The sequence below is a fragment of the Epinephelus moara genome, chromosome 22 (genome assembly GCF_006386435.1).
Source record: "Epinephelus moara isolate mb chromosome 22, YSFRI_EMoa_1.0, whole genome shotgun sequence".
NCBI classification, from domain to species: Eukaryota; Metazoa; Chordata; class Actinopteri; order Perciformes; family Serranidae; genus Epinephelus; species Epinephelus moara.
This window is the reverse complement of record NC_065527.1, coordinates 36,692,066-36,704,832: the sequence shown is the minus strand read 5'-3', so window position 1 is coordinate 36,704,832 and position 12,767 is coordinate 36,692,066. Positions and strand designations below refer to the sequence as shown.

The 12,767-nt window shown below is 47.5% G+C and overlaps 1 protein-coding gene across 1 annotated transcript in view; it reads right to left on the bottom strand.

Moving 5' to 3' along the window:
- Nucleotides 1-4,617: 4,617 nt before the first annotated feature.
- Nucleotides 4,618-12,767, bottom strand: part of LOC126383494 (zinc finger and SCAN domain-containing protein 12-like) — a 70,504-nt gene continuing 62,354 nt past the window's right edge. The window contains exons 3-4 of the mRNA XM_050034023.1: nucleotides 4,839-4,929; nucleotides 4,618-4,755 (exon numbers count right to left, since the gene is read on the bottom strand). Coding sequence (XP_049889980.1) covers nucleotides 4,882-4,929 — 48 coding nt within the window. The 3' untranslated portion in view covers nucleotides 4,618-4,755; nucleotides 4,839-4,881. The remainder of the gene's footprint in view (nucleotides 4,756-4,838; nucleotides 4,930-12,767) is intronic.

Sequence of the window (12,767 nt, the reverse complement as noted above, 5' to 3'; positions counted from 1 at the left end):
ACAGTGCTAACCACCACACCACCGTGCCGCCCTCCCCCTGGAGTTATATTATTTTCAAAAAATAAAGGGATCTCTGCAGTTATCAACTGAATATACTTTTTGTCTGAGAGCAGGAGTGAGTTGAGCCGCCACTGATAACTCTTAGGGGGAGATTGTGGAAATTTCAATTTGAGAATAAGGGGAGCGTGGTCAGAGATTACTATGCTCTCATAACTAGAATGCTGAAGGTTGGGTAAAAGTTTGTTGTCCATAAAGAAAATAATCAATGCGGGAAAATGTATGGTGTACATGAGAGAAAAAAGAGTATTGTCGAGCTAAGGGATGCAAAAAGCGCCATGCATCGCAGAGGCCATATTGTTGGATAAACATCTGGATTAATAATGCACATTTCGATGGAGCAGTGGCCCTTTGAGACTTGTCTAAAGTTGGTGACATCACCAAATTAAAGTCTCCCCCTAAAATTAGCGAGTGTGAGTCCAAATTCGGAATGTTAGATAAAAATGTGGATATTAAATGTGTATCGTCCCAATTGGGCGCATATACATTGGCCAAAACAAGGGGAATGGAAAATAATCTGCCAGTTACTATAACATATCTTCCTTTATTGTCTGCTATCACATCTGTGGCAATAAATGGTGTGGCTTTATTGACTAAAATAGCAGCACCTCTTGATTTATTATGAAAATTTGAATTAAACAGTTTTCCAACCCAATCTTTCCTTATTCTGAAATGATCACTTGTTTTTAAATGGGTTTCTTGTAAAAAAAAAAAAAAACCGCAAAGTGAGCATTTAGACTCTTAAAATGAGTCAGGATTTTTTTCCTTTTAACAGGATTATTTAATCCCTTGACATTGCAAGAAATGTAGTTTATATCATCTCGGTCTCCCTTAGCCTTAACATTAATTCTCCCAGTCATATAGTAAGCGATATATCTTAAACACGCAGATGGTAAAATGAAAACTCAGTGATGTAATAGGCATATAAACAAGGGAAAAAAACATAAAACAGAAGAAAAAAAGGAAAAAAATGCAGAAGAAGTCGCCCCTCCCAAACCCCCCACCCCAGGAAGTACCTTCCCAACTAAGGTACAAGCCCAAAGAAGACGGGGGCTGCGTCCAAAAGGCCCACTGGCATACTGCATACTACTACTACCACTAGATACTACTCCTACCTACTAAACAAGTTGGGTCCATTCGGACATACTAAAAGATTGGTGGGAAAACACTCCATCTGCTGGCTTGGCTGAGGTACTGCACCAAAATCTGAACGCACCTGTGACTATTTAAATTGCCCAAAATGAAGCTGGCCACTCTTTACCCACCAGCAACATGTCTGCAAGCTCACTAATGCTACTCAGCATGCAAAATGCGAGGCGTAGGCGAGCCAGAGCTCGCAGGCGCCTCCTTTTGCACATAACAATTAATTCACTGCCACAGGTAAGCAATGACATGACATGCCACACTCAAAAACTTAAACTTTGCACTTTGAAGATCCTTTATATTGTTTTTGAAATAATCCAACCTGTTATGGTGATGACAACCATCATCACTTCTCATAAGTGTCACAACGCTAACATCATGTGTCAATCAAGTGATTAGTTCATTGAATATCAATATCTAGATACAGCATTTCCACCAGCACATTCTGTCATGTGTGTAGGCTGAGTCACTTTGAACACCTGTCACCTCACACAGTACAATGACAGCCAATAAAACTGCTCTGCCATGATGTATTTCATTATGCCAAACTTAATCATCATTTGTTGTAACAGTACTAGTATTTATTATTATCATTACTTATTTTATTGTTTTATGTCACCATTATTATTGTGGTTTTTGTACACACACACACACACACACTGTCACCACTGTCACTAGTCTTTGCTGTATGTCATATGTCTTTATATGTATGTATGATACTGTGTATTATGTGTCTTGTTTCACACAAAAAAACAGTACTAGTATTTTAGGTTGTGTTCAAGCATTTGAGGTCACAGTAGGCCAGTGGTTTTAATTCACTGTAGCCCATATGACAAGCACACACAATCACTTTAAATTATTAATTTAATGTAATTAAATTATTCCTTTTTGTTCACATTTCAGCATGGACCCCGCGGTATATACTGCCAACTAAACACCAACGTGCCCATCATTCGGCAATTCTTGGATGACACAGTTGACCTGCGCCCCAACCTTCGTCTCTCTCGTCGATCCCTTGCTGCTTTGACTGCTGCCCTCGACTTCTCGTCGATCCCTTGCTGCTTTGACTGCTGCCCTCGACTTCAGTGTAACCCAAGGCTGGCCAAAGGACATTGAGGTGCTGGTGTTTGTCTACTGGCTGGCCCATGCTTTGAGGTGCTGGTGTTTGTCTACTGGCTGGCCCATGCTGCTTCGTACAGGGTCGTGTCCGCAGCCTGTGACATCCCTAAGTCCACTGTGCATGACATAGTGCACAGGGTCAGCAAGGTTGTCATGGGCATCCTGTGCCGCACCATCCGCTTCCCCAACCCTGACCAGCTGGAGAACATCAGTGCTGGCTTCAGCCGCCTTGCTGGATGTCCAGCATTGAGCACAGTGGTTGGGGCAATTGATGGCTGCCATGTGCGCATAAAACCACCCACTGTTGACGAACAGGACTACCTGAACAGGAAGCTGTTTCACTCCATCCAGTTGCAGGCCATCTGTGACCACAAAGGGAGGTTCCTTGATATCTTCGTGGGCTTCCCTGGCTCGGTCCATGATGCCCGTGTACTGCGAAACAGCCCTGTGTATTACAGGCAGCTCTACCCACCAGAGGGCTGGTGCATCTTGGGTGATGGAGACTACCCTTCTTTGGCTGCCCCCATCTGCCTCATAACGCTCTACCGGGAACCTGTGGCGAACCCTGTGCAGGCCCGGTTCAACAGCATGCATGCAAAGACCCGGAACATCATCGAGCGAGCTTTTGGGATGATGAAGGCCCGTAGCGGTCCATCTTCTTCAAGGCCCTTGAGGTGAAGCCAAGATTTGCACCGGAGGTCATCGCTTGTTGTGCCATCCTCCATAACATCTGCATGGACAACGGTGACCTGTTTGAGGCCGAGCCTGCCGATGAGGAAGATGGACAGCCGCCCTGTTCAGAAGCAGCATCAGGGGACAACCTGCGGGACAGATTGGCTGCAGCTGTTTCGGCCCCAGATGTTGTGGTGGCTGTCCTGCAGGACCACGACTACTTCTGAATATTGTATAGTGCCATAAGTAGACACTTACTATACAACATTATGTTCCATTACCCTATGTATGTATATGTGTGTGTTTGCATACATACATACACACACACACACATGTACATACATAGGGTAATACAATGGAATATTGTATAGTATCATGTGTCTACTTAGGGTACTATACAATATTCATAACACACACACACACACACACACACACACACACACACACACACTGTGCTTTGGCCAGTCATGGGTCTACATTGAAGTCAATGGCAGCAGTTAGGGCAGGAAAAGAGAGACGAGAGAGACAAAGGTTGAGGTTCAGGTTAACTGTTCATCCACAAACTGCAGAATGATGGGCACATTGGTGTTTAAGTTTAAGTAATAGTTTAGGTTCTAGTTATAGGTTAATTTAATTTACATATATTGGGTTTTGTATTGCTATGTACCTCAGCAAATTTTTAATTTTGTATATTTATTTTGGTTTCTTTTCTGTTTGGAGTCAATAAACAACTTTTTGACTCAAATGTACCTGAAATTGTGTGATTCTTGAGCATGATCAAATCAAACCTGAAGTATAAAATACAAAGTCAATACACAGAGATGCACAAACTTAAGAACATCAACCTTTTCTACACAGTCAAAGACGAAATCAACATTCCAGACAACTTGTGATTTTCAAAGTGTGGTTTCATAGAAACAATTTAATTTAACAAAGGATTTTCCACAAAATATAACAAAAAAGTGATCCTGTGCTACTGTATATACTAATATAAATTCACTTAAACAAAATATATAAATAAATAAAATCATTTAAACATCTCCCAACTCAAAAAAAGGCACAAAACCAAACCAAATAGAAATTACTTTTTCGCGAGCATCTCAAGAAGTTTAAGATAGCGCTCTTCTCTCTTGCTTCCTGGTCCCTTCTCTCTTCTCTTTCCCTCTCTCTTCTTTCCTCTTTTTCAATTCTCTCCCTCTCTCGTCTGTCCTCTCTCTCTAACTGCTCTCTCCACCTTCTCTCTTCTCTTTCTTCTGACTGCCTCTCTTGCTCCTCCAGTCTCTCATCCAACTCTTGCAGCATCTCGGCAACATCTGGCCTCCTCCTCTTCCTCCTGGGCATCCGTGCCTCCTCCTCCTCCTGGCTCTCAGGGGTGGTGGTTGTTCTTGTAGTAGAGGTGGGTTGTGCAGTCGTGGAGGGTCATGCAGAGGTGAAGGGTCGTGCAGTGGCCGAGGTGGAGGGTCGAGTGCCAGGGGTGGAGGGTCGAGTGCCAGGGGTGGAGGGTCCAGTGCCAGGGGTGGAGGGTTCAGTGCCAGGGGTGGAGGGTTCAGTGCCAGGGGTGGATGGTTCAGTGCCAGGGGTGGAGGCAGTAGCAGAGGGTGATGAGGATGCAGTAGCATCCTGGCTGGCTGAGGAAATGAGGCTAGGTGGGGTTATTTGTGGCCTCTCACCTAATGCCTCATCCATGACGTCATACCATGGCCAGGATGCTGCTGTATCCTCACCACCCTCTGTGCTGACCCCCGTCTTTGGAGCCTTCAATCTCTGTAAGACATGAATGCATGGATATTAACCTTCAAAATAAACAGGAGAACTTACTGTTTGTGACAAATGTTTGGCCAACATACTCGATATTTATCTTTCAAATTCTCCCACTTTCTTTTAGCGCTGTCAGCGGTGATCTCTGCTGGGAGGCCAGGATTGTCTTGCAGGAATCTCCTAAAGCCCAACACAGTTATGTTCACAATCATTACAGTGTTCATCAGGTCTACATGGTTGAATATGTTCAATTAAGAGGACATGATATAGAGCAAGGTGTCTGTAGTAGGGATGGGTCACGATTTTCGATTTTCGAATAGTCGTTTTATTTTTGAAAAATCGATTTTTTAATGCGACTATTACTATTCGCCGTCTTATTTCCCCCCCCTTTATTTGACATGCAATTCAGCTCCTAACCGCACGAGGGCAGTCTAGGATTGCTACAGCGGTGTGAGATGCTCTTCTACAAACAGGAGAAACATGCAGAGACTACTACTCCGTGACGAATGTCCGCAGTCATTCGGGCTTTCATAGTCGAGCGCACTTCCGCGTTGTAGTTTCCTGTAAAAATGTCCATGAAAAATCCCCGCGATGTGAAAAATACGGTTAGTGGGGCCATTATTCGAAAAATTGTCGAATACTTGCCACGATTTTCGAATAGTGTTTTTGCTTGTGTTGCCCATCCCTAGTCTGTAGGGCACAGCAGTTCAAATACAACTTAAAATAACCTTTGTGGGACCACTTACAATGCAATTTGTTTAATCTACTTCACAACCTCAGTGTGAGGGCCATGATTTTACTTTCTGGTAAGAATTTTACTTTGTCAACATTTTAGTTCACAGATAGTCACAGTATTTAATGTATATAATTACTACTTCATTGAATTAGACTTTGTTAGACCTGAAATACATATTGTTGGATTAAAGAGGATTTTAATAAGGCCGTTTATGAACCCACTCTAACCATTAAACTGTTTTTATTAGGCCTATCTAACATATTTGGGTATTAGGCAAACTTCATCCTACGCTATTGGTGTCTATTTCCTGCTTGACTTGTACATATTTTTGTCCTTCTTGTGTTTCTCTTTTTATTTCCTCATTGCTTACACAATCTCATGAGGTTTCACTGCTTGTGCGTGTATAAGTTAGTGACAAATCTTGAATGAAGTGCCATGTAGACAACAAGTTTCTCCTTGTGAAGAGGTGCTCATTCTCCATCCTCCACCTGATGAGCAGCTCGGTCTGCTCGTCTGTCCCTGAGGAATACACATTTAACTGGAATGAATATACGTTGTAGAATGGTCGTGGAGGACATGTAACCTGACTGTTCTTTGGGTCTGTCCCCTGTCCCCTCTCACTCATGTAACATGTAACATGAGGTTTTACAGCTGTACACTCGTGATGTGACAATAGTGTTTTTTCTGATGTCTGATTGTTGGCCTCATAAATGTCGCTGCATATTACAGCAGGGCTGTACAGTGCTATAGTCTTTATAGCATATGCTATTAGAAATGATCCTGTGTTAAGTGATATCTGTATCTACTGCACATGTGCTGGTGAGTTGTGAAAGGTTTGCAAGATATTACATCCAGGGTGTCTGCAGAGGTTTAAAAAGTATTTAAAGTTGATGAATCAATTTAGTGAAAATTGAGGCCTTTAAGTTTAACATAGTCTAATATAAGTAATGTCACAAAGTGTGCGTATAGTTACATCTGTACTGATGCGCTGCTTCAGCCGCCGGCTGCCGTTGCTCCGCCATGATATTTTGAATTTTGCCGGGCAGCGACCACGCTGCATTTAAATAGGACACTGATGAGGGCGGTAACATGCCGTGCAACGTCTACAATGAAGAAGAAGACGAAGAAGAAGCCCGTGGTGCATTTTGAGTAAGTAGTAGCCCTGTAGTATGCTCTGCCATCATACTACAATGTAGGCGTGTTTAGTAGGGGTGGTAGCATACTACTCCTCCCTACTACGGTTTCAGACATACTACATACTAATTTGGTCTACTACAATCCATACTACTTGACCTTTCGGACGCAGCCATGTTCTTCCCAAAGTTGTTTGTGAGGTAAATTAACACCCACAAACCCCTGGCTCCCCATTTGTCTTTGTACTTTCAAAGCAACGAGTCAGGCAGTAATATCAACATATCTAATGTGTATCATAAGAGCACCAGAACATAATATTCATGCAGGCCTATGACTCATTTTAGGAAAGAAACAATTAAAAAAAAAAAAATAATAATAATAATAATAATAATAATAAAATAATATAAAATAAAAACCCCTTTAAAGAATAATTTCAACTATGTAGAGAGAACATCTGGAATCTAGATAGCACGTGAGTGCTCTACAATTAAAGAGACACACATGAAAAATAAGATAATAATTGGAAATTTAAAAAAAGAAAAATAGCCTACAGGCTACCACATAGACTCAAACTAGTAATATTTATTAATTTTAAATGCCAAAAAAGAAAAAAACATACTCAGTTCTCTAAAAATAAAGTATATATAAAGGGAAAAAAAAGAAAATTTTATTGGCTACCACCATAAACTTAAATTGGTCATATTAAACGTTCAGACATAAGCTAACACTCCAAGTGTAGGTAAAAAATATGGGAAAAGAAGAAAGAAAAAAAAGTCTCATACATACACTTCATAGCATGTAGACAATGATTAAGACACGTTAAACCCAGATAGTAATCAGTGCTCTACACAATAGAAAGAAACAAAAACAAAATAAAATACAAATATTGGCAGAAATCGAAATGTTATGACTATAACTTCTGTTCCCTGAAGGAGAGGAACGAGGTACAACACATATAGTATGGGATATCACGCCCCCGCGTGGCCTGACTGAAGAAACCTCTATTCACGCCTTTAAGGCAGATGATCTGTGGTGACGCAGGTGAGGCCCCGCCCGCACNGAAACCTCTATTCACGCCTTTAAGGCAGATGATCTGTGGTGACGCAGGTGAGGCCCCGCCCGCACATATATACCTGCGTCGCCACAGTCATTCTTCAGTTCGATAGCCGCTCTTCACCGAGCCCAGCTGCGCAGCGGGGCAACCTAGTGTTGTACCTCATTCCTCTCCTTCAGGGAACAGAAGTTATAGTCATAACATTTCGTTCCCTTTCAGTCGATTCACTCGGTACAACACATATAGTATGGGACATGTATACACGCCCCGCAGAGCAGCCACCGAACCGGAGTCCACCTCCAGCACTTCAGTGCATCGTGGACCCAGCAGAAAGGACAGAGTGAGCCACCGAAGGGGCTGTCACATCCAAACGATAAAACCGGACAAAAGTGTGCGGTGATGACCAACTGGCTGCAGCACAGATATCACTCACAGATACCCCTTTAAATAAAGCCCATGATGCTGCCATGCCCCTGGTCGAATGTGCCCTCACACCGTGAGGCAATGGAAGACCCCTGCTGTTGTATGCTAGGGAGATAGCCTCCACAATCCAGTGAGAAAGCCGCTGCTTAGACAGAGCTTTACCCTTAGCCGGATTAGCAAAACAGACAAACAATTGGTCACATAAACGCACACTCTGTGTGCGGTCTATGTAAGTACGTAGCGCACGCACAGGGCACAAGAAATGTAACCTCCTCTGCTCCTCGGAAGCAAACGGAGGGGAACAGAAGCTCAAAAGCTCAAACGACATAGAGCTATAGGCTGTAGGGATAATCTTAGGCAAATATGCTGCATTTGGGCGCAATGTAACCTTAGAGCCATCCGAAGTGAACTGAGTACACGAGGGATGTACAGATAACGCATGAAGGTCGCCCACCCGCTTTGCAGAAGCCAAAGCGAGAAGTAGTGCTGTCTTATATGAAAGAAACTTCATATCTGCAGACTCAATAGGCTCAAATGGGGGTCCACAAAGCGCCTCAAGCACCAAAGCTAAATCCCATGAGGGAACGCTGGGTTTAATCACAGGCCTCAGCCTGCGGACTCCCTTTAGGAAACGCATGGCAAGAGGATGAGCGCCTGGTGTCACTCCATCAAAACCAACATGGCATGCAGATATAGCGGCCAAATAGACCTTAATTGTGGAGAAAGAGAGACCCTTATCCAGCAGTTCCTGGAGGAATGTCAAAACATCCACAATAGAGCACTGAAATGGGAGTACATTTCGGTCTTGACACCACTGCTCGAACGCCCGCCATTTGTAAGCATACAAACCCCTAGTTGACGACGCCCTCGCACTCTGGATCGTTGCCACCACACTTGGGGGCAGACCCTTAGCTATTAGATTGGACCTTTCAACAGGTAGGCATGCAACCGCCACAGCTCTGGGCGCGGGTGAACCACCTCCCCTCCCGCCTGGGAGAGGAGGTCCCTGCGGAGGGGAAGCTGCCAGGGCCTCGCTGCCAGCAGACTTATTATCTCGGCATACCACGACTTCGCTGGCCAGTGAGGGGCCACCAGGATCAGAGAGAGACCCTGTCGGCGCACCCTCTCCAGAACTGACAAAATCATCTCCACTGGGGGAAACGCATACAGAAGCGTGTCGGGCCATGTGTGCGCTAACGCGTCCATCCCTAGGGGAGCGTTGTGGTCCGTCATGGAAAAGAACAGGGGGCAGTGGGTATTTGCTCTGGAGGCAAAAAGGTCCACTTCCGCCCTGCCAAACCGGTCCCATATTTGAGTCACCACCAATGGGTGCAACCTCCACTCCCTCACAAGAGGACCTCCCCTGGAGAGGAGGTCCGGCCCCAGGTTCAGGTGGCCCGGGACATGGGTGGCTCTGAGAGACAGAAAATGAGCACTGCACCATAGCAACAGAGAGCGAGCCAGTTTCAACAGGGGAAGTGAGCGGGTCCCTCCCTGCCTGTTTATGTAGGAAACCACCGTTGTATTGTCTGTCCTGATCAGAACATGATGGCCTGTCAGAACCGGACGAAAATGCCTTAGAGCTAAGAAAGTTGCTAACAGCTCCAGGTGGTTGATGTGGAGCCTGCATTGTACCGACGTCCACACCCCTCTCACTGCTGCACCTTCGCACAGAGCCCCCCACCCCCTCAGGGAGGCATCTGTGGACACCACCTTGCGAAAAGACACCCTCCCTATAGGGGAGCCCTGTTGTAGTAAACCGGGTTCCCTCCACGGGAGGAGCGCCGACATGCAAGAAGGAGATATCGTCAGCCTCCTCTGGAGGTGACGCGGCGCGCACAGCCGATGAGATTGAGTCCAGCGTTGCAACGCTCGCATCTTTAACAGCCCGAGTGGCACTACAGCGATCATAGATGCCATCATGCCTAACAGCTGTAAGATCGTCCGAAAACGTAGTTTGCGTCCCAACTGAAACTGAGCGAGGCAGCGGTGAAACGCAGCCACCCTGTGCTCTGACAGACGCGCTCGGTTTGAAACCGAACATATTTCCAGCCCGAGAAAAGAAAACTGCTGACTCGGGATAAGTGAACTTTTCCGTAAATTCACCAAGAAGCCCAGCGCTTGGACGTGCGACAGAGTCAGCGACAGGTGCGCCGCTGCCCTCTCTCTGGAGCTCGCGATCAAAGCCCAGTCGTCTAGATAGGCTAATATGCGAACGCCTTTCTCCCGGAGCGGAGCTAACGCCGCCTCGACACATTTTGTGAAGGTGCGGGGGGCGAGTGACAAGCCGAACGGCAGCACCAGGTATTCGTAGGCCGTGCCCTCGAATGCAAACCTTAGAAACTGCCTGTGGTCCGGGTGTATCGCTACGTGAAAGTAAGCGTCTGTAAGATCGATAGTTGTAAACCAATCTCCCGGTCCGATCGCGCTCAGTAGCTGTCTGAGTGTTAGCATTTTGAACCTGTAAGTTCGTAGATACTTGTTTAACACTCGCAGGTCTAAAATAGGACGAAGTCCCCCCCCTTTCTTCGGAACAACGAAATAGCGGCTGTACCAACCTTTGTTCGTCTCCGAAGCGGGAACAACTCGTATCGCTCTCTTGTTCAACAAGTTGTTTATTTCTTCCCTCAGTACTGCAGCTGCCTCGTCCCCTACAACTGTGTTTGTTATAGAGTGGAAACGGGGTGGCCGGGCCCTGAACTGTAACCGGTAACCCATGGCAACAGTCCTCTCTACCCACGGTGAGACTGCGCATGCGCGCCATTGAGGGAGATGGACAGCTAGCCGACTGACCTGCAGCACTGTAGGGAATGGGCTGTCGCCCCCTGGCGTGCCAGAGGGGAACGGCACCACCAGTTTGACCTGGTTTATTTGTTTGGTATTGTTTTGGGTACAAAACGGAACCTTTATTGAGTTCAATAAATGCACATTTACAACATTCACACAGTGAACAGAAGGCACCAACACTGGGGCACTTGTGTGTGTGGGGGGGTTGTGCTTGGGAGACTGTGTCAGGGGAGTGCAATGCTTCTCGCCCAGAACTAAACATGAACGCGGCCTCTTTGGCGGCAACAGATGAGGGGCAGCAGTGTCTCCCTGCTGCTGGAGCCCCTCTCGGCCCACTCCCGGAGCTAGGATGAGTGCGGCTTCTTCCTCCTAGGCGCTGAACCCTTCTGGAGGCCTGGTGGCGGACCCTTGCTCCAAGCCGACTGGCGTGGGGTTTGGCCCGGCGCTTGCTGCTTCACCGGCTGGGAGCCCAGACTCGCAGGCGGCGCTGCCCTCTTGGGGGGAGGCGGCGGTGTCGGCTTGGCAGGCCGCTGCTGTTTCGCATCACGTCTGGGGATGATGCTGCGCAGGGCTTCTGTCTGCTTCTTTCTCAGCTCAAATTTTGTCTGAATAGCGTCGAGCGACTGTCCAAACAGGCCTTCAGCAGACACTGGCTCATCCAAATAAACAGCCCTGTCCCTCTCCGGAACGTCGGAAAGAGTCAGCCACAGGTGCCTCTGCGCAACCACTGTAGAAGCCATCCCTCTGCCCAGGGAGAGCGCTGCACAGCGGGACACGCGGAGGATGTAATCCGTAGCGACTCTAACCTCGTTGAGAAGAGGGGCCAGTGGACTGTCGGAAGGCATGAGTGACCCAAGCTCCGCCAGACATATGGCTTGATATGTCTGGAGCATAGTGACCGAGCTCAGCGCACGGGCCGTGCCTGCCTGTGCCCGGTAAATCTTCTCCAGCTGCGACGCGGAGAACCTGCAGTGGTTGGATGGGAGCGTAGTGGGGCCGCCGACACCGTGGTTTTGGGCAGGGGCCAGATAGGCTGCCAGGGACGGCTCCATAGGCGGAGGGTTGACCAGACCCGCTTTTTCGGCTCCATCCAGGTCCAAATACTGTCCATAGCCGGGCACCGTGACGCGGGTAGACAGCGGCTTGTTCCACGTCGAGGTTAGCTCCGCGACAAAATCAGGGAACAAGGGCAGACTACAGTCGTCGGCTCCGGCGGAAGGAAAAATCCCGCAAACCGCGACGGTTTCTGAGCCGGTGGGGGAGAGGGCCACTCCACCTCCAGCTTCTCGGCTGCACGGCGGTACAGCGAGAGGAAGGATGTATCGTCCTGGTCAACCGACGCAGCAGCGGCGGCGTATTGGCCCGACGATAAAGCCTCCTGTTGATCCTCCGACAAGCTGTGCACGTCCAAACCGATGTCCAGCACGTCATCGTCATCATGGCAAGCGGCTAGCTGAAGCGGCGGCTGGCGAGCGGCCTCGGAGGGGTCCGTTTCACACTCGGCTAACCCGTCAACATACTCCATTTGGTCCGCCCAGTCACCAGCAGGGACTTCGGCCAAAAACTCCTCGCCGTCGGACTCAGACGAATCTGGGTCCCTCGACTCGGAGAGGAGGGGGTCCTGCCGTGAAACGGTTGTCTTCCCCAGCACTTTCTCCACAAACGTGACCCGCCTCTCCAGGGTTGAGCTCCGGAGCTGGCGACAAGACGCACAAGACCCGGGCTCAATCAACGCCCTCCTAGCATGGAGGACTCCCAGACAGACGGGACACGCTTCGTGCTGGTCCTTGTCGTGCAAAGAGAAGCCGCACCCCTGAGGACAGGGGCGAACAGAAGACTTCTTCTTCGCCTGTTTAGGCTTGGTGCTCATACCGAGACACGAAA